The 26115-nt window shown below is 45.7% G+C and overlaps 4 protein-coding genes across 4 annotated transcripts; 2 read left to right on the top strand and 2 right to left on the bottom strand.

Moving 5' to 3' along the window:
• Positions 1 to 253: 253 nt before the first annotated feature.
• On the top strand, positions 254 to 3036 carry LOC120709566 (nuclear pore complex protein NUP50A-like). Its single transcript, XM_039995233.1, has 2 exons — positions 254 to 459; positions 1395 to 3036. The coding sequence occupies exon 2, from the start codon at positions 1413 to 1415 to the stop codon at positions 2778 to 2780; it is 1368 nt and encodes a 455-aa protein (XP_039851167.1). The 5' UTR covers positions 254 to 459; positions 1395 to 1412; the 3' UTR covers positions 2781 to 3036.
• A 3339-nt stretch (positions 3037 to 6375) lies between these two features.
• LOC120709565 (vacuolar-processing enzyme-like) lies at positions 6376 to 12038 on the bottom strand. Its single transcript, XM_039995232.1, has 9 exons — positions 11739 to 12038; positions 9575 to 9739; positions 9020 to 9176; positions 8806 to 8891; positions 8510 to 8709; positions 7633 to 7681; positions 7335 to 7547; positions 7024 to 7230; positions 6376 to 6929 (listed from the first exon to the last, which is right to left on the bottom strand). Exons 1-9 carry the CDS (start codon positions 11940 to 11942, stop codon positions 6747 to 6749), a joined length of 1464 nt encoding a protein of 487 aa, XP_039851166.1. The 5' UTR covers positions 11943 to 12038; the 3' UTR covers positions 6376 to 6746.
• A 2095-nt stretch (positions 12039 to 14133) lies between these two features.
• On the bottom strand, positions 14134 to 17344 carry LOC120709564 (zinc finger MYM-type protein 1-like). Its single transcript, XM_039995231.1, has 2 exons — positions 16926 to 17344; positions 14134 to 16830 (listed from the first exon to the last, which is right to left on the bottom strand). Exon 2 carries the CDS (start codon positions 16816 to 16818, stop codon positions 14299 to 14301), a length of 2520 nt encoding a protein of 839 aa, XP_039851165.1. The 5' UTR covers positions 16819 to 16830; positions 16926 to 17344; the 3' UTR covers positions 14134 to 14298.
• A 6068-nt stretch (positions 17345 to 23412) lies between these two features.
• On the top strand, positions 23413 to 24508 carry LOC120709871 (histone acetyltransferase KAT6B-like). The gene is made up of 3 exons (XM_039995506.1): positions 23413 to 24085; positions 24180 to 24393; positions 24491 to 24508. The coding sequence occupies exons 1-3, from the start codon at positions 23817 to 23819 to the stop codon at positions 24506 to 24508; spliced, it is 501 nt and encodes a 166-aa protein (XP_039851440.1). The 5' UTR covers positions 23413 to 23816.
• The last annotated feature ends 1607 nt before the right edge of the window (positions 24509 to 26115 follow it).

The following is a 26115-nucleotide window of genomic DNA, read 5'->3' as shown; positions in this document are numbered from 1 at the left end:
GCGCCCGTGGGCTGGGCCCAGTGGTTGCCCGAGGGGGGCGACAGGCCCCTTTTTTTTCCAGGGACCTCGTTGCAAATTTGAAGAAAAAAAATTATACTTAGGGCCTGTCGCTCTATGGGGGCGACCGGGGGTATTTTTGAAATATTTCAAAACGGACATATATTTTTGAAATTTTTATTTTTTAAAAATATAAAAAATAAAAAACCGCTGAAGTTAAAACGTTTAGGCCGGCAGCGAATTTGTGGGCCGCTCAACGATGGGCCGTGCGACGTGTAGTTCCCAGTCTTCCGGACGGTGCATAGGGTTTGGCCGCTCACGACTCCGCCGCATCTACCCCCTCTTCTCCGCAGTCGAGGGCAGGCGACGACGGCGAGGTGCGCCTCCGTCTCCGGCCCTTATCGAGTTGCCATCGCCGGCGTCAACTTCACCCGCGGCGAGCTCGCTGCAGCTCACCGGAAGGTACCAATCTGAATTAATCTTGCTCCTAGTCTTTTGGATTTGGCAGAGCAAAGGTCGAGCTTTTTAGAGTGGATTCGGGTTGTAGGATTTGGTTGGGGGTGGACTAGGGTAAGCGTAGTCATGTGTAAGGCCGATTCGGGTGTTCCGGTGTTCAGTTGGACTGAGATTATGTCCAGTTGGGTGATTACAGAGCTACGTTTAATTGGGTAAGGGTGGGGCTGATTTCATTAAGATAGGGGCATAGGCGGCGGCGGCGGCTGATGAGTTATGGCCAACTGAAACATGGGGGTTATAGGTGCAAGCGTAAGAGAGGAACTTGTAGGTTTTCTCATCTAAAATTGAGTTCCCTAAGCAGAAGTTAAACTATTTGCTGTAGTGGTTCGCGGATGAACTGGTTCAGTTCTAGCCTTTTTGTTTACTATGAACCCAACATGTTCTAGTTCCAAACCAACATCACATGGCAGCTCCTAATGAACTGATGCAACTTGTAGACTTAGTGAGTTCGAATGAACTGGAACAGTTTCTTCCTTTTAATGCCCTGTTTCCATCTGCGATTGATGGCTTAAATTGGTTAAAGGCTTAGGTAGAGCCTATTGCACCAGAGTTTGCTATTTGTTCATCCTTAGCATTTCTTTGGTTCTATTGTATAGGAAAGCCTTTCAAGATTTCTTTTTCATCTTCTTCTGTAGAATAGTTTGATGGTTTATCAAGATAGCATGCTAACATGTAGATGCCCAAATTTCTTTTTGTCTGTTTATGTGTCACTAGGAACCGTTTGAGCTATTGCTCTAGTATAAACCCTATATTTTAGATTTAACTCTACATTTTTATTTCTGAATTGCGGTACCCTTATGGCCTTGTGTCTTGTGATTTTTAGGCTCATTAAATTATTTCTTTTGCTGTTTTCTTAGTTTGTGCTTTTGTTTGAATTTCAGGTGCTGCCAACTTGGAGGATGGCAGATGAGGAACTAGCTCCAAGCTCTAATAAGAGGGTTGCAGATACCCAAATCAACAAGGATAACCCTGAGCCTGATGATGATGGACCAGAGCAAGAAATGGGTATGTTCAAGAAAGCTAGTGAGGAAGTAATGGCAACCCGAAGAATTGTAAAGGTTCGGCGCCAGCAACCATCATCAGCACCTTCTTCTAATCCTTTCTCTGCAATCAGATTTGCCCCCACTGATTCTAGTGCCCAAGCAAGTGCCCCGGTCCAAGAGCCTCAATCTTCAAATGTCAAAGCTGATGAGGGCAGCAATGGTAGTGGGAAAGGTACTTTATCTGTGCCGGACAAGAATGCAGGCTCTGGTGAGGTATCTGAGATTCCAAAGGATGAATCAACTGTAAATACTGGTGCCGCAACTGAAGCACCACCTCAAGCCGTTGAAACCAGTGATGAGGCAGAAGGCACAAAGGATGGATCTGTTGGAGACAAAGTGGTAGTCGGAGAACCCAACAAAGGTAACAACATATCATCTGAAATTGAGAGCAAAACAAAAGGAGGATATGCTGAAGAAAAGGAAGCGGCAGATGAAGCCGAGAATAAAGATAAAATTAGCAAGGATGATACTGACAAGAAAGATGGAGGTGAATCAGAGACCAGCAATGGGTTGTCTGAAGAGCAGAAAGTTGCTGATAACAAAGGGCAGACTTCATCAGCAACATCTCTTTTCTCCTTCAAGAATCTGTCCAGTGGTCAAAATGCCTTCACAGGTCTAGCTGGAACTGGATTTTCAAGCTCATCATTCTCATTTGGTTCAGCCTCTAAAGATGACTCTAGTGCTGGTACCCTATTTGGTTTGAAGACTGATGGTTCTTCGTTCCCTTCTTTTAATCTTGGTGCTAACAACTCAGCTCTTGCTACTTCAGTAGAGGCACCCAAGAAATTTGCTATGACAGAGGGCCCTGTTGAAACTGGTGAAGAAAACGAGAAGGCTGTATTTACTGCTGATTCCGCTCTGTATGAATACTTAGATGGGGGCTGGAAAGAAAGAGGAAAAGGTGAACTGAAGCTGAATGTCCCTGTATCTGGTGGTGAGAGGGCTCGGCTTGTCATGAGGACCAAGGGCAACTACCGGTTGGTCCTGAACGCAAGCCTCTACGACGACATGTTGCTCAAGGACATGGACAAGAAGGGCGCGACATTTGCCTGCGTGAACAGCATCAGCGAGTCGCAGAGCGGCCTTGCCACGTTTGCCCTGAAGTTCAAGGACATCGCTATCAGGGAGGAGTTCAAGGACGCGGTGGAGGCTCACAAGATGAGGAAAGCACCTGAAGCGCCGCTGAAGACGACTGAGAACTCGCCGAAGTCAGCAGAGGTCTGAAGCTGCACCTGGTCACACTTGCGCATCCTCTATACGTGTCTAGGAAGGAGCTAGGGAGATACTGTCAGTTGCCGCGGAGTGTTTTAAGTAAGAACATCGTATCATGCCATGATGTCCTGAGTTTGGGTCAGACGGTTCCCTGATGCTGTTTCTGGAACAGGGGGAAGCCTGTCGAACTTTCATTGTTACAGTCATAACCTAGTAACCTGGAGATGAGACTCTTTTGGTCTATATATGGTTTTGTATTTTTCTACTTTATGCTGTGTCAGTTCTATGCGTGCCGTGTTATCTAGCCTTCCATCGTGGGTGTTTCTAGCGCATATTGCAATCTCTGGGCAACTTTACCTCCGGCCTTTGCTAGAAAGGCCGAGATGTCATGTTCGTGACTGTTAAGCTTCACCTCCGACCTTTGCTAGATAAGATAGGGACGGGCCAAGATGTTGTCATGTTCGTGACTGTTAAACCACGAAGATTGCATCAAATTGTGTGGTCGTCTGATCGACCTGAATGAAACACTTCCCGTGCTCAGCTCAGAACAACCCGAGGCCAACCTGTCAAAGTTAAAATTCAACCTAACTTTCTTGCTACCGCTGTTAATCTTTGAGTTCTTGACAACAAGCGCCATGAGCGTGCTACTGAAAGGTGGGGCGGGCACAGAAGCTTCTGCAGATCCCTTTGTGCTAATTAAACTAAGCGCAGATTATACTAGTGCTAAGCTGGCTCTTGTCTTGCTGTTCACCAAAACTTGCATTGCTTAATCAATCCCCCACCTGCTGTACTAGCTTGCGGCCCTAATCAGCGCTTAAATTAAGCCATGAGATCGTTCAGTAACAACAGGACATGAATTCCGTGCATGTCGTGTTGTGCTTGGTACGACCTGGTACCGTTTGTGCTTTGCAGGTGTTGTGCCCCATAGCGAAAAACGGAATTTAGTCAAGCTAGTTTGGACTCCTATCTTGACCGTCCATCTCCCCGTATGAAGTTTGTGGACGAGCCATCTGTTCCGTATGTACGTCGTATTTGGATTTTTTATCCGTCCATATACAGGTTATATCTAGGTGTCCCATTTGATGTGTTATAAAGCTGCAACGTTTAGTGTGCAACATGACATAAAGTGCCTTGAACCATGTGAAAAATCTGTTACATCGATTCTTGCTCATGTTACATCATTTATGGTTCTGTGCCATAAAAATATTAAAATACACTATGAATACATGAATCTTTTATGTACTTTGTGCGGCACGAGGCATCCTATCTCCGATTTTTACCATAAGATAATTTCTATAATCATATGTTGTCTATACACGCTAGGGCACATGGTACATATTATTAGGAACCCAGTATGTACTCTAATGGTATAACTTTGTACCGAATAGTATATTATTAAAGACACGCAGCTATAAGGTTTTTTTCTTCTAAACATCGTCATCTTCTTTTTACTGTTGTCCTGTCTTCTCCTTCCATGGCCCCTAATGGGGCAACAAAATACATCTTGATTGATTTAAGAAATAATAATTTTATGTAATATGGTGCAGCACGTGTGGCTCTACAACTTTTTTTATGGCCGATAGAATTTTTTTTTACACCGATACTCTATCCCGCACTAGATCACATGGTACACGGTAGATTGAACAGAGGTAGTTGAATGGTACATCTTCAAATTTTGAATATTTGATGAGTAGATCCCTCAATAAAATTTTGAAAATGAAATCATGTGCGTATAGAACATCTCTTATTTTGTATTTAGTTTGACATATGTACCATGCAGGCATATGAAATTTCACAAGTTAAAAGCTAAAACGAAGTAAGTCTGAAACTTTTATAGCATTAAGCTGTCTGCTTGTACCACTGATTTATTGAAGAGAAAAGACATATATACACAATAATTTATCCATGTTTATATTTATTTCTATATAACATATACTCTAATTGTACACAAGATTAAGAGAATGATAAACACAAGATCTTGATCAAGATCTGCATATTAGTAGTATTGGTAGCCAGAAAAAAAACTAAAATGCACTACCAGCCAAGTACTACATTATTTGATGATGTTTTTTGTACCATGATAATAAACAAACTTCATGAATTAATTTAAATATTTGTGCACTTCACCTTGCACGCAGCATGTACCAAAGCAAATCAACACGACACCTACTAATAAACATGATACCTGAAATCAAATCACATGGATACAAAACAAATTTTTGTTTGGTATTTTCTTTCTGTTTGTACGTGTACCAGCAAAAATCACATGGAACACTCCGAGGTATGTTGTGAAAACCTTGAAACACAAAAAGATTGGCAATGCCACAATTTTGGCAGAGAAACAAACACTAGCATAAGAACTGCCACATGACATGAATAACTTGTGACGTGGCAAGTTGTGGATATGAAACGCTAACTTTTTCAACTCAGTGAACCGCATGTCATACACTTCGCCAAATTTCACCCACGGTGTAGTTTAGTGTCGTTGGCGCCGGCGCAAACTCGTTCAGTACCAGTGAGATAGGCCAGGCTAGCTACCTCCACGAACAAAAGCTCATATAAGTTATAACCTTGAGTTTTGCAGATGTGAGGGCTACCACTTTTTTTATTTTTTATTTATTGTGCTGCATGTGCGAGCCAAAGAGAAGAAGCGCAAAAGCACTAGCACCATGGCCTACCCAGAGCTTTTGGCTGGTTCTGTATGGCCGGCGCCGTCTTGCTTTGCCCTGGCAGTGGCAGAGGAATCAGGAAACCAGCTACTACGGCTACCCTCCGTTCGTTTCGTAGCATGGCCATTGGTACTTACTTGCAATGGAACCATATAATATGATTATATAACCTGATTGCAGTTACCAGCTTAAACAAAAACTGCAGTGGTACTGCTCTAGGGTTGACAACCCATTTGTACAAGATAGGCTTTTTCCCTTCTGAAATCGAGGTTTGACAGATGTGTTTCTTGCAGCTGCAGACATTTTGGTTGGTTCAGCAACTCTGTTGGGCACCCTGGAAATTCTTGCCATGGAAACTGAAGACGCGCGTGTGTCTCTGTTTACTTCGATATATCACATTAAGCTAAGGTAGTCACACCAGAATTTAGAAACGCAAGAGGTGGTTCAGACTTGCAGCAGTTACTTGGCCACATTTTTCAGCTTCGGTCGCGCAGGCAAAGCTGTTTTGCGGCTTCACCATGGCTCCGATGGCGAAGCTATTTTGAAGATGTCCGTTTGGTGAGGAAGCCGGTGAGGAAGTCGTGCCAAAGAGTGGCTATGCTGGTAACCATCTGCAGCCCAAAAGAAATACTGGAACCCCTTTTCATCAGTACCTAGTACCTACTGCAGTCTGCAAGCAGAAATGCATGAAGGTATGGTACTGCAAAACAATGCGACAGAAAGGGATACAAACTAATGAAACCACCCATTATCACTAGGTACAAGCTTACAGCTGAAAATATGCTGAACTCCAAACGAAAGATGAAAAAAACAATTCAATTCTGATGAAAAATAATTCAGGGATTCTTTTGAGTGCAAGAATTTTACAATAAATGGTCTAATTCCCCGCAAGAACCAAGTACAAATTTCCATGTCGCAAACAAAGCTTGAACTTCAGATGGTGATGTAAAAATAGTTGCAATGTGTTCTTCATTAATTGGAAGTACAAATTACACACATCTGCTAACAAGCTATCGGGAATATGTACAACAACGAGAAATTATATTGCCAAATAACTTTCCAACTACGTATGTACACCAGAAATCGGGCTACTATGGTAATCTGATGCGGTGGAACAGAATAATGGCATAAGTCTGCTTCACCTATGGTTCAAGCACTAAACGCTCCTGAGGACTATAATGTAGTTTGGTATGATGGAGCGGCTGAAATATTTTGCTTCACCTATGGTTTAAGCACAACACCCCTGAGGATTGTAATGGAGTTCGGTTTGGTGGAGCAGCTGAAATATTTCGCTTCACCTGTGCATCATTTAGGCACTAAAACCCTTGTGGATGGAGCTCCAGGGGTTGGAAGGAATGCTGGTGCAAGCCTGAGCAGCGACCTTCGACACTGCTTCAGGAAGGATGCCGGCATTGCAGATGTTTGCAAAGGACCTCATGTGCTTCATTCCATACTGAGCCAATGACCCACACTGCGCCTCAAATGCACGAACCTGAAGAAAATAGAGGTTTGTCAGGCATGCAACTATGTAAGGAGAGGAAGAGTTGTTTCATGACAGCTGCAATCATTGTCAGTAAGAGACTAACCATGGACTTGAGGCAGCTCCAGTCATCAACCAAAGGATCACCAGCTGCACGAACAGCCTTCAGAACCCTTGGACCGTCCTCTGATCCAAAGAGAAGGCTTCCAATCAGCTCAACACTGTTGTCAACATGAGATCGGTGGGCCATCACTTCAAGCAATTCCTTCCGGGCATCATTTTTCCCAGGTGAGCCCTCAGCCAATTTCCGGTACTTCACAAGAGACAAAGAAGCCAATCAGTTCATCAAAATGAATGCATAAATTGTTGAGCTCTTCTGATAATTATCAAGATAATTAGCTCTCATGATATACAAACCTTCTGCCAGAAGTAAACAAGATCAGCATCACGCTGATTAACAGCTCTTGTGGATGATGGCAAGGAATTGCCTTCAACAAACTTGTTGCCATCGTTAGCAGGGTTTGTTCCAATGTACGAAGATAAATGTTGCACATTCAGGTTCAGTGAACCGTATTGCATCACATGGGAACCATAGGTGTAAGTATTGTGAACCGATGTCCTATCCTTGACCTGATCAAACAGTAAGTGTAATTGATTAGGCACATTGAAACATACTTATAAGGTGATTCTAACAAATCAAGATCAAAACACTCACCAAATTGTATTGCTGCTTGAGAGACTCAGTTCGCAAATTGTGGAAATCACTGTCAAAATAGAGGAACTTCAAATAAGCACTAAATGAAGATAGGTTATAACACACTTCAAAGTTTAATCATATAAAAATGGATGATATTATTTGCACCGCTAATCTCCTCTGACATTGCTGACATTTTGCAGAACACAAAACAAGAACCACTACAAAAGAATAAACGAGTCTAGTTCCATGGTTATCAGATTTGTAGCCTACAAAAAACTGAAAAAGGTTATAGTTCGCCTAGTCAAATGCATAATTTTGCAGTTGAGCTGCAGCATTTGAATGTGGTCTGATATAGATTTTGGTCAAGCTCAGAAGTAGACTGTGAGCTAGAAGGAAAGCAGAATAGCTGGTGTCTGGGGATTATTCATGCTACTAGTATGCCATTTGTTCTCTATCTTATTAAGGGAATAGGGAAAATTGACATGCTCAGCCCATTCTTCCCTGAGTCAATACAGAGCACATGGTCCAAATAAACTGCTGTGAGATATCATATCGTGGGGCAAATCAATAAATTTCTTGTCAAGCACATGCACCTAAAAGTAAAGCAACACATGCATATCCTCTGTCTCACTTTAATTAACAAAGACAGAGGTAGTCATGTCACCAGGTACTAATATCATGGTAATTAATTAATCATTCCCCAATAACAAATGTGTACAGTACTATGTTTCTATGTTAGCTAACATATTGGTTTATCAAGTACATGTTAACTGATGTGAGTGAAATCAAAAGAGACTCAATTCCATAGCCCTACGTGTGAAATGGTGTCACAAGGTCTGGACAAGATTTCACAGTAAGAAAATCCAGTGAAGATATATAAAAGAAAATCAAGTACCTGTCTTCCATCCAAGCAATACTATACAAGTCTCCCAAGCAGGTGTCATACTCTGGCGGAGGGCTCGGGTTATCGCCAGGGCAGTAAGTTCCCCAGCTACTCTCGTCTGCATTTGAAGCAGTGGTCGCGTACACATTGATGTTGTTCGGCAGGAGACCCTCAAATATGCTCCCAGATTCACATGCTTCAAGGTAAAAGACCTGCAAAAGGTGAGAGAACACGCATACAGCTCAAAATCATTGCTTCACGCATCACAACAATACAGAGCAGAAATGAGCAAACAACTGATCTGTTACCAGGCTTTTGTACGTCCCCGCAGCATGCTTCTTCTTCAGAACATTTACGAGGTCATCACCGTAGAGGTACGGGTAGGTAGGCATCCCTGAAGTTTTTTGACAGAGTAAACAACTGTGCATTTTTTTGGTTCGATATGCATGTATGTACAGATATTTATCTGATTTAAGTAAATAACTAATCTGAATGAAGTCCCAGAATGTTTTGAGTACTGACCAAGGACACCGGGACCCCCATGGTCACTGTAGTAAACAAAAATATGATCATTGGGGCCACTGTCCACAACCTTGCCACTCCCACCACTGACAGCTGTTTTGTTGCCAAGCAGAACAGCGAAGAAATTGTTGACATTGACCTCCCTCCCAGTGTAATCCTGCAGTGTAAATCAGAGTAATTTTAGCCAAATGGACGGAAAAGTAAGACTAAGGATGTGTAACCATTAGTACTAAAGAAGTTGACATTAGTATGTAGAAAATTTCAATTATAATTAAGTTGTCCAAGCTTTATCTCCACCAAATTGCAGTGGACCAATCCAGCTTTTTTTTTTTTGGTTTAGAGCAGGTTGGCAAAAGACGTCAGGACGACGGAAATTTAGGCATTCTATCATTTTCAATGCAGTACTTGATGCTGTTCATATTTTGGGGTGGTTAAATAATTAAATTATAATACTGTCACGATGTAACTTTTCTTTTTCACAACTACTCCACTGAGTAGAAAGGCAATTCTGAATTTCTCTATCATAAACTTTACTGGAGGAATAAGTTCAGTTACCTTTGGAACCCCAGCATAGACATCGCCACCCTGGGGATGGTTGATGATGACACCAGGCCTTGGATTTTCCGGGCTGTGAGCGATATCGTCGTACATGAAGACGATGATGTTTTCATCCTTGAGTCCGCCCTTCTTCATGATCTGGTAGGCATGGCAGATGTCCGCCTGCAAGTTTCGTTCTCAAAAGAGCTTGTCTTAGTTTCCAGTAAAAGCAAGTAGTAGATAACCTTTCTTTGCCATAAAAAAACACTACACTTATTATGGTTAATGCCTGATTCTATTAACCACAAAGTTGGAAGTAATTTTTTAAATGAAAAATCATGTTACTGGTGACTTAGTACACAACGATAAGGTAGGTTTATGATGCTCGTACAATCAGACATCCAGAGCGTAGTTAAAACAATATCTTCAAGTCCTGTCTGTACATTTAGCATGAAGAATATTCAAATCGTCATGTTTCTTGATACCTACAAATATCTGGTTATATACAGATTTTGGACTTTATCAGGATGGTTGCTGATCCCCGCAACACTGATGGTGACATGTAGTGTGACACCCCGGCCCAGGGCTTAATAGGATTAATAGGATACTCATACCAACAAGTTGCAACTTCTTTTCCGGAAGCCGGTCTCCAAAGAACTCCGAGGTTAAGCGTGCTTGGCTCAGAGAAATTTGGGGATGGGTGACCGACCGGGAAGTTATTCCCGGGTGCGCACGAGTGAGGTGCTTGGCTCAGAGAAATTTGGGGATGGGTGACCGACCGGGAAGTTATTCCCGGGTGCGCACGAGTGAGGACAAAGTGTGCAGAAAAGACATGTGTTGGTCTGTGAGGGCTTTCTATGTCCTAGAAAGCTATCAGATGTAAGCGGGCCCGGCCTTGGAGAGGCGGGACGTTACAGAATGGTATCAGAGCCGACTCTCAAAGTGTGCAGAAAAGACATGTGCTGGTCTGTGAGGGCTTTCTATGTCCGATGTAAGCGGGCCCGGCCTTGAAGAGGCGGGACGTTACAGAATGGTATCAGAGCCGACTCTCAAAGTGTGCAGCGGGTCCGGCCTCGGGGAGGCGGGACGCTACAGAATGGTATCAGAGCCGACTCTCGCGGTTTCACGAGCACGTACGGGCGTAAGTGCGGAGGCATGAGCACGGGCGTGTGCAGAAAAGACATGTGCTGGTCTGTGAGGGCTTTCTATGTCCTAGAAAGCTATCAGATGTAAGCGGGCCCGGCCTTGAAGAGGCGGGACGTTACAGAATGGTATCAGAGCCGACTCTCAAAGTGTGCAGCGGGTCCGGCCTCGGGGAGGCGGGACGCTACAGAATGGTATCAGAGCCGACTCTCGCGGTTTCACGAGCACGTACGGGCGTAAGTGCGGAGGCATGAGCACGGGCGTGTGGGGGCGCAGATGCCATCGGCATGTGCACGGGCGCGTGGCGGGTCAGTGCGCGGGCATCTGGGATGCGCCGTTGGCACTGGACGCACCGACTCTCGCGGTTTCACGGGCACGTACGGGCGTAAGTGCGGAGGCATGAGCACGGGCGTGTGGGGGCGCAGATGCCACCGGCGCGTGGCGGGTCAGTGCGCGGACATGTGTTGGTCTGTGAGGGCTTTCAATGTCCTAGAAAGCTATCAGATGTAAGCGGGTCCGGCCTCGGGAGGCGGGACGTTACATGTAGGCCCCCGGAAGTCAGCAAAATTTCGTGTCACCTACGGCCTAGGAGACCCGTCAATTTCCCATTCTGAGAAAACAGAAAAGCTGAACAAGAGGAACCGAATCCACATCAAACGGCAAATGAGCTGGACCAAAATGTAAAAAATCTTCCTAGTATATTACTACAAACGGGCGGTGCGCACGGGACGGGCAAAACTCAATTCGTTTGCTTTCTTAAATTCGTGGGCCTGCTCCAAAGCGATGCGGCAGTGCTCCCAACCATCACCGTATGGGCAGCGAAAACAAATCCTTCTAGCTTTAACTATGGATGATCAGCTATCAAATCAAATCGTGTGAAATCAAATGGGGGAAGACGCGGATCGGATTCTACAGGCTGCGCATGGATGATTTGATTCAATAAGGTAAACCGTCACCAAGGCCAAGGGGATCAAATTACGCGAACTGACGGGAACGAATTAAGCAGCCAAGCCGACGATCGGAGGAGCGGGGCGCGTACCTGGTGGCGATAGTTGTAGTATCCGTTGGAGCCGGCGATGAGCACGGCCCACCGGGTCCCGACGGCGTCGTCCGCCCCCTCGGCCTCCCCCGCCGCCGCGCGCTCCGACGGGAGGCGGATGGTCGGCTCGAGGCTGGGCCGCGCCCGCGCGGCGCACAGGAAGACGGAGAGCAGCAGCGCGAGGCGGAGGCGAGCGGCCATCATGGCGCCCCTGAGGGAAGGGGCAGGCGGCGAGTGGGAAATTGGGAGCTGTGCTCGGGAGTCGGGAGGTGGGGGTTTTGGTTGGGTTCGGGGAAGGAAGGACTCCAACGTCTCCTTTTATCGTGCGCCGTAGGCTACGCCGTTGTGGGTCCGCGAAGTGGGGCCCGCGGCAGGGTGTCATTTCACTTTTTTTTTTCATCCAAAACTACAACAAGCACCCCAGATTTTAGGCGGCTAGGATTCATTTTTCAAACAAAATGGGTGCAAAAAAGGTGAGAAGGAACAAAAACATTGAGAGGATATCTCTAGTCTCACCACGGATACATTGTTAATGCAGGTATAAATTACAATGCGTTGGATCTTTGATACTGCTACATTTTTAATAGATTTTTTTAGTGAATATGTCTGAGCACGTATTTTAAGAGATTTTTAATAGAATTTTATTGGTTAAAATGACCTTAGATCAAGGCAGTCCAAGGTGTATAAGGCCTAGCTCTACCAATAGTGGCAGGAAGCAATAGCTCGAGCAACGATTTTTGATATATCATTCGACTGTATAAATTTTTATTTAGGATAAAAATAAAAATAGCTATATTCTAAGCGGAATGAGTGAGTACTTATAATTGATGTGCAAACTCTTCACAAAAAAAAATTCAATTTAATCTACATAGACCATTAGCTTGTAGGTATATTCTGCGTGATGTTCCGTCTTCACGGTCTCATGGATCTAAACAAGAAAAAAAAAACTACTACTAAGAAGAGTCGGTACACGAAACCACCAAAAGCCCCTGAATGATGATGATGCTGAACAGAACCTGAGCTGTACGTGCCCTCTGATTGCAGAACCACTCGGTTTGTTCGTCCTAGATTTGTCGTCCGCCGCTGAATCCCACGGCAGGCCGTGCACCTACCGCTCCGCCGCCGTGTGGACGGACGAGGACCACGGACACGAGGGGTCCACAGTACAGGGGGGTGGCCGGCCGGCCGCCGCCGCTCCAACCGAACGGCGGATCGCCGGCCGGCGGCGAGTCACCAGCTGGAGCTCGATATTTTCGCTCGCAACAGACCAAGCCTGAGACAGCTGTCTCTCTTCGTGGCCACTAAGGATTTTCTTTTCCCCACTGATTGTTTTTTAATTTATTCTACTTTTATATATAGTGGCCATGCCGCCACCAAGGATTGCCTTTGGGTTTTTGAATTCTTCTTCCGCGCCTACCGTCTTGTATGGACGAGGACCACGGGCACGAGGTTGGATGGAGTGTTAGGGACGTTTTGTATGTGCATACGTGCACGCTTTCTGGATGCTCACTACCTAATAAAAGCACCGAACAGGGTACACGATTGCTACTTCAATAAAGTGTGAATTTTCGTAAAATCAGTATTTCGTAGCTTAGCTTGGAAAAATATTGCAATTTGTCCTACGATCCAATGCATGAACAATTACATTTTTTCCAGTGGCACTCTTCCTTGCAAATTCGTTGCTTAATTTGAGGGGCAGAGGTTAGAGGCGCCGTTCAGCTGGGCTGGAATGACACAGGGAGTGAAAAAGAGGCCGACACCAGCCAGAACCATCCATCCGAACAAGGCGAGAGTAGCCTCCTACGTCAGTTGGATCCTAAGCCTCGGCTAGCATGCTCTCTACTCCAGCAAGAACACAGCTGACGAGATTCAAACACGGGGTGCTTGCAAATTCGGCTACCATATTGTTATTCCACATAACAATTAGTTGATCTTGAAAATAGCAGACGGCACTAATCATCCTAGGTGATGAGATTTTCCACTACGTGGTATGTGTGTAGTAGTGTTATAATGTAACACTACCGGAAACCCGACGTTTGCCGAGTGCTGAAGGCTTTGCCGAGTGCAAGATATCGAGCACTCGGCAAAGTTACACTTTGCCGAGTGCCTACCAAAAGGCACTCGGCAAAAAGTCGACACTCGGCAAAGATTGGCTTTGCCGAGTGCCTGATTACAGACACTCGGCAAACCCACCTTTGCCGAGTGCCACGCGGGCAGCACTCGGCACACAGCCTCACGTGTGCGCCGCACACGCCCGCCGCGCCCGTTACCCGTCATGGCCGTTATTGTTTGCCGAGTGCCCGCAAGGGGACACTCGGCAAACACCTCTTTGCAATGGCGTAGCTAGGATTTTTGTTTAGGGTATGCCGAGCCAAAATATTTATATGCAAACCGGTAAAATCCATTTAGACATTTGGTAAAATTTCATTAAAACTACCTAGCAATTTGGTACACAACTACAAAATAGCATAATAAGTCTTAAATTACAATCCAAATAGTTTAAAACAACACACTAATAGTTTGGAATATAAACGATACAAGCTTAAATAGGATTACAACACTATTTTCTTTGAGGCCTACGGTTTCTAATGGCCATGAAAGTCTTGATTACATCATCTTCATCCACATCTTTCAAAATATCTCTTTCCATGAACGTGACAAGACAATCATCCAAGAGAGTATCACTCATTTTATTTCTTCGTTTGGTTTTGACAAAATCCATACCAGAAAATGCCCTCTCAACACTTGCCGTCGCCACCGGTAGAAGCAATACCATTTTGAGAAGCAAGTAAACCAAATCATAAACATTGTGCCTATTTGTTTCCACTAGCTTAACCGAGAGATCAACAAGGTTTTCCAGACCACTGAATCTATCATCATGTCTCATGACATCAATATAAGTATCAAGTTGCAATTCTAGCCTAACCAAATCAGAGCCAAAAATGTCTTTGGGGTAGAATTCAGCAAGTCGGCGTACCTTTTGTGCATCAAATGATGCAAATGAATTAGAAGGGTTGAGGGCAGACATACAAGAAAGCAACTCCATATTAACCTCATCAAACCGACTATCAAGCTCTTGACTAATTTTATCAATGACCCCAATGTATATCTCTCTTCTGAAATGATCATCATTTGTTTGATTTCGGACAAACCGTCGTGATCTTCCAAAAGGCACATAATTACCCTCCATAGTAGGAACTTCGACACCATGCTTGTTGCAAAACAAAGTGACCTTTTGAAGGAATTGATTCCATCCTTCAGACCTCAAATGTTGCATTCTATTTTTTGCCACACCAACAAGTTGGATTGCATGAATAATATCTTGTTCTCTTCTTTGCAAACACTCAGATAATTCATTTGTATATCCAAGAATAACAAACATTAAGTGTAAACTGAACACAAAATCAAAGGACTCAAATGCTCCAACCATAAAATGAATTTTTATCCAATCCGCCTTATGTGTTGTATCCTCTCCAAGGGTGATGAGTACATCACGGATTATTGGATACATAGAAATGATGTTGCACACGGTTCTATAATGGGAGCCCCACCGAGTCTCACCAGGCCTAGCCAATCCCATCTCTTGGTTTAGTCCACTCCCAGTTTTGAGTTCACCACATTCAAGTGCTTTCATTATACTCTCAAGTCTAGCACTTCGAAGCATCCCATGACGTTTACAAGAAACTCCAACAATATTCAGCAAGAGGGATACTTGTTCCAAGAACCAAACACAATCGGTATTTTCCTTAGCAACAGCAACAAGAACTAGTTGTAGTTGATGTGCAAAGCAATGGACATAATAGGCAGAAGGTGACTCTTGCATAATCAATGTTTTCAGCCCTTTAATATCCCCTTTCATGTTGCTAGCCCCATCATATCCCTGACCTCGAATACTAGTTAGACTCAAGCCATGACTAACAAGTACAGACTCAATTGCTTTCTTAAGTGATAAAGAGGTAGTATCATCAACATGAACTACTCCAACAAAGTGCTCACGTGGCCTTCCCAGTTTATCAACAAAACGCAAGCAAAGGGCTAATTGTTCTTTATGTGATACGTCACTTGACTCATCAGCTAAGATAGCAAAGCGATCTTCACCAATCTCTTCAATTATTTTTTTTCTTGTCTCTATAGCAAAACATGAAATAATTTGATGCTGGATATCTGGGCTAGTCAATGAGCAATTACCTGGAGCATTGTTCAGCACAAACTTGTTCACTTCTTCACTATTTGCTGCAAGAAATTTCAACAATTCTATGAAGTTCCCTCGATTGCTAGACTCTTGACTTTCATCATGTCCACGGAATGCCAACCCTTGATGTAAAAGAAACTTGATACATCTTAGTGAATAAGTCAATCTGATTTTATAAAGCTTCTTTTCCTCATCACTCCACTTCTCAATTTTATCATCAATAGCTGCAGCAGGAGTTAGATAGCCAATGTACTTTTCATGAGCCTCTTTGTGTGCTTCAGAGCGACAATGTTTTAAAAGTGACTTGTCTCCTACATTCCAATTTCTCCAGCCATCTACAATAAATTTATCCGACCCTTTGCCCTTGTATTTTTTTTCTCTGAACAAGTAGCAGACAAAGCAAAACACAGAATCCATCTTGATGCTATATTCAACCCAATTATATTTGGCAAACCATATGCATGTGAAACTACGATCTCTATTACCAATTCTTCGTTTTGGAAACTCATGTGCATAAGGTTGGAATGCCCCTCTAAGAATATAGGCTCTTCTAATTGCATCTTGATCATTAGGATGATAACTTGCAATAGGCAACCTTTCACCTGGATCATGTGGAAGGTGATCGACGTCAACACCTGATGGCGGCAGCGGCGGCGGTGGCGGTGATGGCGCTGGCGGCGACGGTGGAGGTGGAGACGGCAACACATCTTCAACTGGTTCTACAGATGGAGGTGGTGTAGGAGTAGGACCAACAACTTCTTCAATTACTCTCTCTTCCTGATGCTCTTGCTCTTGATTTTGCTCTTCCACCACAGGAGATGAAACTGATGCACGTTTTTTTGCAGCATGCTTTCGGAACATAGAAGCAATGTCTCCATCCCTCTTCATACTTCACAAATCCTACAACAACCAAAACACATAATACATGTAAAGAAAAGTTAGGGTTAAGGATTTGGGGAAAAATTGAGAAGAGAATGGAGGGAAAAAGCTCTCACCAAGAATCTGGGTTGAGATTTGACTAGGATTGGGCGCCTCCGCACCGGGCGTGGCCGGCTTGGACTGAGCCAGTGGCTGCGCCGCTGCACCCTGCAACTGTGCGAGCTGCGGCCTGCGGGAGCCGAGGGGCGAGGGCCCGAGGCGAATAGGCGATGCGGGGCCTGGAGGATGTAGCAGTGCTGCCGGGGATGGGGTGCGCTGCGGCGCCGGGGAGTCGGGGACGGGGCCGCCGGAGGCCGGAGCCGAGCAGTCGAGGCGCAGAGCGCCGCCGCTGGCCGAGCGCTCGCGAAGTCGCGCGGCCTCGTGAGGGGAGTGACTGGTTCTGGCTGGAACCTGAAGGGATTTTTTTTTCCATAATCTGCTTGTTGGGCTGGGCTTAGGGTATGCCAAGCCATACCCGTGCAGCCCATTAGCTACGCCAGTGCCTCTTTGCCGAGTGCCACGAAGCGGGCACTCGGCAAAGACTATCACGTAAGCCGCACGCGACCGTTACCCCGTTGCCACGAACGTTACACCGTTGACAAGACCGTTACCGTTATCGTTTGCCGAGTGCCAGGTTGGGGCACTCGGCAAAGATTTGTTAATGCCGAGTGCAATTATTGTGGCACTCGGCATTCAAACTCTTTGCCGAGTGTCCTCTTTAGCTCTCAGCGAAATAACAAAAAAAATTTCTCCAACACAGTCCAAACTTTTTTCTTAGCTACTATACTATACAAAACACTGCATATTAGAATTTGGTACATTTTTTTATTATGTTTACTATATTTAGTTAATTTATTTGATTAAAAGGATATTTTGGGGATAATACAATTTTGAACTGCAAAATATAGTATAAATGAACTATAATGAATGGAAAAAAGATTTTTATGTTATTTAGTATAATTTGAGACATTTTCAAATAATTGAATGGGAAAGTTGAACATCTTGATCCTGAAACGGGACAAAGTGCGCTATGGACAAATTGGTTTTTAATTTATAAAATTCAAAAGTAATCAGAAATTCTTGAAATTTGTTATGACATCATGGCTTCATACAGGGAATCTACGGTAAAAATTTGAAATGGTTTTGGAAAAGTTGTCATGTATGTAGTTTACGAAACGAGGCATCTCCGAAGAAGTTTTAGAGAACTCAGAAGGATTCTTTAAGATTTTGAGTCAGAGTGATGTTCGAGTTGGAGTTTTACTTGCAATTTTTTTTGTAGTCATAAGATATGAAGAATTGTGTAATGTTAAATTTTGGCAATTTTTTGAATTCATTTGACAAATTTTAATTTTTTTTTCCGAACTGGAGTATTTAAATTGAATTTGAACTAAAAGTGCATGAAATAATGACATTTTTTTTGTTGTAGCATGCTAATTTTTTTGTATATGCAATAGACTGCATAAATTGGTTCATGTTAAGTTTCGGTTATTTTTCAAATTTGTTTTGTAATTTTTTTTGAAATGTAAAGAATTAGTTCATATAAATTGAAATATATCTAATAATAGTGATTGAAATAATGGAAAAAAAGTTTCGGTAAAGCATGAGTAAAAATTGTTGTGTGAAATGGGCAATGAAATTTTCCATTATTTGAAGAAATTTTTGAAATTTTAAATTGTATTCAAATAAATTTCTGAAAACAAATTCAGAAAGGCCACTTTGCCAAGTGTCCTGTCAGGGCACTCGGCAAAAGTTTAGTATGCCGAGTGTCCGGTCAGGGCACTCGGCAAAATCTGACTTTGCCGAGTGCCCAGATCTGGCACTCGGCGAACTTTCTCTTTGCCGAGTGCCAGATCGGGGCACTCGGCAAAGTCAGCGACACTTAGTCGCAGCGCCCGCACACGCGCTCACACACACACAACAGACGCACGGCCGCCGCACCCCGCCCCTGCCGCCGGAGGAGGAGGACCTCGGCCCGGTCCCGGTCCCGGCGCCCCGCCCCGCCCTCGGCGCGCCGCGCCCCCGGAGTGCCGCCGTCGACAAGCCGGAGGAGGAGGAGCTCGGCTCGGCCCCCGGCGCCCTGGTGCCCGCCCCCGGCGCGAGCCGCCCCCGAGCGCCTAGGTGCCCGTTCCCGGCGCGAACCGCCACCGAGCGCCGCCGCCTCGATGCCGCCGGAGGAGGAGGAGCTCGGCCCGGCCCCCACGCGCCCCTCCCCACCCCCGAAGCGCCGCGACCCCGCCCCCGGAGCGCCCCGTTGCCCGTCCCCGACGCGCGTCCCCGCCCCCGAAGCGCCGCGCCGCGCCCCCGGCGCCCGACCCCGCCCCGGGAGTGCCCCGGTTCCCGTCCCCGGCGCGCGTCCCCACCCCCGGAGCGACCGGTCCCCGCCCCCCACCCCCGGTGCGCCGCGACCCCGCCCCGGTGCGACCGTTCCCGCCCCCGGTGCCGCCCGTGACGTGTTCGGCGAGAAGTCGGAACCGTGAGTCCACTCCACGCCGGCCACGACTACACTGCGGATCCTCGGTAAGCAATGCAACCGCCCCCGTTATTGATAATGTTCGTAGATTATGGAACCGCAACCTAGTTAGGCGTCTCCCGTTCGGAAGAAATACAATTGAGATATGCGGATCTTTGCATATCTATAATTGTATCTATTTCGAATTGTCCACGTTATTTGGACAGCCCGAGGATGCGTAAATACGTTTAGTTTTCATGGTCCACTCCTATCCGAGACAGAGTCTCGGCATCACCTCCCCGTTGTTCTCCGGATACACAATCTCCCTTTCGGGATGTGTATCTGGAGAACAGCGGGGTGGTGCTGCCGAAATTTTGTCTCGGATGGTAGTGGACCATGAAAACTGACCGTATGTACGCATCCTTGGGTGGGATTAGGACCTACCTTCACCTATTAGAATGTAGGGACAACACGTAGTTGCATTTGACTTTTATTCTCACTCCGGTCTAGAGGATGGATGACCGTCATTTGATGTACACGAGCCGTCCAAGTCAGGCTACCATGACCGATGAATAGATTCGAAAGACCAATGATTTTTTGGAAGCCGCGTGGAGTCAGGCTGAAGGATTGAGTTTCTTGTGGTGTCCGTGCAACAGATGTGGAAATAAGAAACGGAAAACGAAGAAGGTTATGGGTCAACATCTTTGCAAGTATGGATTTACGCCGGACTATACCTGGTGGATCTTTCATGGTGAAGGCCACCGTATGAGGGACGAGGTCGTGAGGCAACGCATCGATGATTGTGATGCTGATGGTGGGGTTGGAGACATGTTACATGACTATCATGAAGCACATTTCGGTGAAGGACCGCAGGAGGAGGAGCCAGAGGCATCCGCAAAGGCGTATTTCGAGATGTTGGAGGCTGCACAGAAACCACTTCAGCTGGAAGGCATCGGACGGCTAATGGCCTTGAAGTCTCAGTTTAGCCTGAGCCGAGATGCCTTCGACAGTCTGTTGACCGTGTTTGGAAGCATGCTTCCAGAAAATCACATTCTGCCAAAGTCAATGTATCAGGCACAGAAAATTCTCGGTGCACTTAAGATGCCATATGAGCAGATACATTCTTGTCCAAATGGGTGTATCTTATTTAGGAAGGAGCATGAGAAAGATGATTACTGTCCAAAATGTAAAGCCTCTAGGTTCCTCGAAGTGGACTCTGGTGATGGTCAGCCTAAGAAGCAGCTCACGATTCCCGTGAAAATCCTACGCTACCTTCCTTTCATTTCGAGGATCCAACGACTATTCATGACCGAGTAATCCGCGCAACAGATGACCTGGCACAAGAAAGGTGTTCGATACAACCCTGACAAGATGGTGCATCCATCCGATGGTGAGTCATGGAAGAATTTTGATAGGATTCATCGTGACAAGGCTAATGAAGCTCGTAATGTACGTATTGCGCTTGCAACAGATGGGTTCAATCCTTATGGGATGGTGACCGCCTCGTACTCATGCTGGCCTGTGTTTGTTATCCCTCTGAATCTCCCTCCAGGGGTCCTATTTCCACGACAGTCCATATTCGTGTCGTTGATTATTCCAGAGCACCCGGGGAATAAAATGAGTGTTTACATGGAGCCTCTGATTGATGATTTGGTCAAGGCATGGGACGAAGGGGTGTGGACCTATGACCGAGCAACAAAGATAAATTTTAGAATGTATGTTTGGTACCAATTCTCCCTGCATGACTTACCCGCGTATGGCATATTCTAGAGATGGTGTACTCACGGTAAGTTCCCATGTCCAACATGCAAGGCAGCTCTGCAGTTCATCTGGTTGAGGAAGGGGGGTAAGTATTCGTCGTTTGACAAACATCGACAATTCCTCCCCGCTGACCATCCTTTTAGACAAGACGTTAAGAGCTTCACGAAAGGTGTAAAAGTTACAGAAATTGCACCGCCGATCATGATGGGTGCTGCGATTCATGCTCAGATAGACGCTCTCTGAGTCAACGATGGCGGTGGTTTTGTTGGGTACGGTGAGGAACATGCTTGGACTCAGAAGTCTGGGCTGTGGAGGTTCCCTTATATTGATGATATTATGCTTCCACACAACATTGATGTGATGCATACTGAAAAGAATTGGGGGAGGCACTTTTTGGAACAGTCATGGACATTTCTGATAAGACGAAGGACAACGTAAAGGCAAGAGTGGATTTGGCAATGTTGTGCGATAGACCAAGATATGAAATGAGGACTCCTGGACCCGGGAGGAAATAGAAGAAGACACAGGCCGACTTCGTCCTCACGAGGGCCCAGAAGAAAGAAGCACTAGAGTGGATCCAAAAGTTACAATTTCCCGATGGATATGCAGTGAATCTTAGGAGGGATGTGAACTTGATTACTATACGAATCAATGGGCTAAAGAGTCATGACTACCATAAATGGATTGAGCGGCTTCTTCCGGTGATGGTTCGAGGCTACTTACCTGATAATGTATGGTTCGTGCTAGCAGAGTTGAGCAATTTTTCCGTCAGCTTTGTGCTTAGGAGTTATCTCGGGCTATTATTGCGGACATGGAAAAAATGGCTCCCGTGTTGCTCTATAAGTTGGAGAAGATCTTTCCACCAGCCTTCTTCAATCCAATGCAGCATTTGCTTCTGCATCTGCCTTTTGAGGCAAGAATGGGAGGGCCTGTGCAGTTCTGTTGGTGCTATCCAGTTGAAAGATGCCAGAAGGTTCTTCGAACGAAATGTAAGAATAAATGCAAAATTTAGGCTTCGATTGCTGAGGCATATATTTTGGAGGAGGTGTCAAACTTCACGACTAAATACTATGGTGAGAAGCTTCCCAGCGTGCATAATCCACCTCCTCGTTACAATGCTGGCGATAATGAATCGAGTCTCAGCATTTTCCGAGGGCAACTTGGAAGTGCAAGTGATGCGAGGTACAAGACCCCGAACCATGAAGAGTGGCGCCGTATCATGCTTTATTTGTTGACCAACCTTTCTGAGGTGGAGCCGTACATAGGGTAAGTTCTCATTTAACGTGTTCACGATGTTCCACGATTCAGCATCTCATTTAACATCTTCTTGCGTTTGCACTAAGCAGCATCCAACCCCTTGATCATATTTCACACAGGCAATTTCTTCGTCAATTCTGGCGTCGCTCAAGGTCTCCGACCCAGAACGAATCGGAGTCTCTTCTTAAAAATGGCGCCGGAAATTCTCAGCCCTATTTCATTTATTGGTTGCAACAAAAGGTAAACTCCGATTCACAGGATCTTTGTTGTAGCTATAGGTTCAAGTCATTTAACGTTTCGAACAATATGACGAACTTTGTCCTTTTCGCTTTCAGGGGCAAACCGATTCGTCCATGAGTGCCGAGTTGAGACAAGTGGCTGATGGATTTAGCTATAGGGTTAAGTCATTTAATGTTTATGACGTGATTGGATATCGCTTTCACACAACAGGATACGAGCAAAGTCGGCCCAATCAAAAAACCACTAATATTTTACGCCAAGCCAAGATGGGGTCGAGTATTATGGAAGACTTGAAGAAATATACGAACTCAAGTTTCAAGATTTCGTACCACTGACTCCCGTTATTTTCAAATGCCATTGGTTTGATCCTACATTAACCAGGCGGACCCCAAATGTTGGCCTAGTCGAAATTCGTCAGGATTCAAAGTTACCAGGCAACGATGTCTACATTGTGGCTCAACAGGCCACACAAGTTTATTATCTCTCATATCCGTGCCAAACCGACAAACGTCTTCAGGGTTGGGATGTTGTGTATAAGGTATCGCCACACGGCAATCTTCCTGTCCCAAACAATGAAGACTACAACAATAACAGAGAGTTCTTTCAAGAAGAAGGACTAGAAGGGAGTTTCGAGATACACTTAAGTGACGTGATGGGAATGGAAGTGGACAATGAAAGGATTGCTGACGAGGAAGTTGGAGACGAGGTTGAAAATCCTCATGACTTAGAATTACTCGAGCGGCTGCGTTTGGGCAGAGACAGTGAAGATGACATTCCTCCTTCGAATAATGCTGATTACGTCGAGGAGCCTAATAGTGATGATGAGGATTTTGATCCAGCTAATCCCGATCATGATGACTATTTCTAGTACATGTATGAACTGAATTATTTAATTCTATGTATATATATTATTTTATTTTGCTTAATTTGCTATGAACCGAATTGTTTAATTCTATGAACTGATTTTGCATATTTGTAGATATATTTATTGTTTATTTTGCATAATTTGTTAAGTACATATTGTTCATTTTTGCTGATTCATTTACAATTATTCATTGCAGGTTATTGATTCGAAATGCCAGGCGGGGGCAAGATTGGTTTCCTGAGCGCCTTGTACAGGAGTAGTGGTGGAGAGCAAGAGGCTCCTGAGGGGTCCAGTGCAGCAGGCGGGTCCAATGCCTCAGAGGGGTCCAGGAGGCATTGGGGATGAGGGCCAGGGAGAACGAGAGGAGGTAAGATAGGTGGTGGAGGCCAGGGGAGGATGAGAAAGAGCAGGAGGGAGAGGACACCTCCAGATTTGACGACGGCGGCGGCGGCGGAGGAGGAGGAGGACGAGGAGGAGGAGGAGAGGGAGCAGGAGGAGCAGGAGCGGGAGCAGGAGGAGCCGAAACAAGAGGAGGAGGACCAGGAGGAGGAGGAGGAGGAGGCAGCAGGAGATACGAGGGCGGTGTGGTTGCGAGGACCGTCGCAACTGCCGCAGCGGCCGATACCTCTTGCGAGACGCCCGATGATTCGACCGGTACCGGACAGGTAATACTTTATGTTATGCACAATGACATTTATTTTTCAATTCATATGTTCAAAATGACAAGACACTAATACTTTATGTTATACACTTTTATAGGTATTGGATGCGCGTGCAGGCGGGTGCCCATAAAAGGAAGCCCAACGGCATCCTGGGAACCCTATGCAGGGAGCTCTTCCCTGGGCTGGTGATGCATGCCGGGATCCTGGAGCCGGCATACATGTGGGACCACTACATCACTGTCCCAGATGCAGAAGATCGGGAAGGGATGTCCTTCGGCAACAAGGCGAAACGGGTGGTGGGAGAATTCTGGGTAAGTCGTCGCACTATATTGGTGAATAGTTACCATATATTTGAAACTCTTTGAATATTGACTGCAATTATCGAGTCTATATGCAGGATTTCTACAGGTGCGAGCCAGGATATGAGGTCATAGCGGCTCAGGTGGCTGACACAGCATGTCACAAACTAGTGAAGGACATGCACTACGAGGCGCGTGTTCAGGCCGTAATTACCTATTGCGCCGATGTGGAAAAAAGAAAGGTCGACAAGGACGTAGCAAGAAATATGTTCCTCACGCGGGAACAATACTTGAGGGTAAATGATGAAATCACTACTCATTTCTTTTGAATTTCATTTTCGGAAATGTCATCCACTTTGCTTCCATTACGTGTAGGTGCCTCCGAACTGGTGCGCCGGCAAGGGCGCGTGCTGGGAAATGATGGTGGACATGTGGCTTAGCGAGGAGTGGATTCAGCGGCACAACTTATGCCGGGAGCGCTGCTTGTTGATGCAAGGTGCGCTACACCATCAAGGCAGCCGAGGCCTTCCCAAGTACAGTAATGTTTGGGTAAGTCATTACACTTTTTGGTACTTTCAAACTCTAAATTTTGCATTCTCACTAATCATTGTATTCTTTTGCTTTGCTTGTAGTCGGAGTCACATGAAGACCAGGAATGCAACGACTTCCAGGCATACTGTATGGCACACAAGGGCAGGGTGACGTCCGACGTCTCCTACAACCCGTCGGATCCACCCGAGGCGTACAGCAACCCGAGCGTCCACACGCGCATCATTGAGTACACGGAGATGGGAAAGGTGCTCCATGGGGACACATGGGATCCGGCCACCTAGCCCCTTTCTGGAGAAGCCATCATGAGGGCAGGAGGAGGGAAGAAGCACGGCTGTTACTGGATCGCCAACAGCCTTGTCGACATAGCCAGTACGCCGACTCTCTCCCAGCTTCGGGCCAGGACCACCGACTCGACCCCGCCAATACGCCCACAGCCTGAGACTTTAGTGGCCAGCGTGCGTGCAATCCAGGTTATTTCTGCTCCATTTGTTGTTCATTGCTTTTAGTTATCTTTTGTTCGCATTGTAACATTTGGGTGAAATCTTATAGGCCCGGATGGACGAAGAGACGAAGAGGCGGGAGGAGATCGAGGCGAGGCTGGAGGAGGAGTGGACGCTAAGGCAGGAGCAAGAGCGCAGGTGGCAGGAAGAGCGGATGCAGGAGCGGCAGAGGATGGAGCAGGCGCTTCTTGCTGAGCGACAGGCCGCGCAACAACAGCTGCAGACCATGTTCTCATACCTCCAAGGCCTTGGCATGACAATCAACTATCAACCGCCGCCAACGATGCCCTGGCCTCCACTACCGCTGCCACCGCTAGGCCTTCCTTCTATCTTTCCTCCATCTGGCGCTACAGGCACTCCTGTGAGTATGATATATAGATTTACTTTGCTTGCACATACATTATGACTATATCTGAAAGAACATCTAGACTCACTTAGTGGTTGGTTGATTAATGACATATGCTTTAATAAGAATGATTAGAAGGTATCACAGCCGATATATACATGAGCTAAGTCAAGGATATGTGTCGGTGTCCTGACCCTGGGGTCCGGATCCCAACTAGTAAATGCCGCGTGTTTCCTCGTCCCAGATGTTGATGCAAGAGGCAACACAGTAACGCACGGGTTTATCCTGGTTCCGGCCGAGGGGCCGTATGTCCAGCAAGAGGGTGTACGAGGGCAC

Source organism: Panicum virgatum, chromosome 5K, assembly GCF_016808335.1.
Source record: "Panicum virgatum strain AP13 chromosome 5K, P.virgatum_v5, whole genome shotgun sequence".
Taxonomy (NCBI): domain Eukaryota; kingdom Viridiplantae; phylum Streptophyta; class Magnoliopsida; order Poales; family Poaceae; genus Panicum; species Panicum virgatum.
Note: the sequence above shows the minus strand (reverse complement) of the source record. Positions and strands in the feature narration are given on the sequence as shown.

Bases quoted from the DNA above. Each gene is read 5' to 3' on its own strand.
- LOC120709566 (XM_039995233.1), top strand. From the start codon at position 1,413: ATGGCAGATGAGGAACTAGCTCCAAGCTCTAATAAGAGGGTTGCAGAT.
- LOC120709565 (XM_039995232.1), bottom strand. From the start codon at position 11,942: ATGATGGCCGCTCGCCTCCGCCTCGCGCTGCTGCTCTCCGTCTTCCTG. The intron at 7,682-8,509 runs GTACTTGATTTT...CTATTTTGACAG, and splicing joins ATTGCTTGGATGGAAGACAG to TGATTTCCACAATTTGCGAA. The intron at 6,930-7,023 runs GTTAGTCTCTTA...TATTTTCTTCAG, and splicing joins GGAGCTGCCTCAAGTCCATG to GTTCGTGCATTTGAGGCGCA.
- LOC120709564 (XM_039995231.1), bottom strand. From the start codon at position 16,818: ATGAAGAGGGATGGAGACATTGCTTCTATGTTCCGAAAGCATGCTGCA.
- LOC120709871 (XM_039995506.1), top strand. From the start codon at position 23,817: ATGAGAAAGAGCAGGAGGGAGAGGACACCTCCAGATTTGACGACGGCG. The intron at 24,086-24,179 runs GTAATACTTTAT...ACACTTTTATAG, and splicing joins ATTCGACCGGTACCGGACAG to GTATTGGATGCGCGTGCAGG.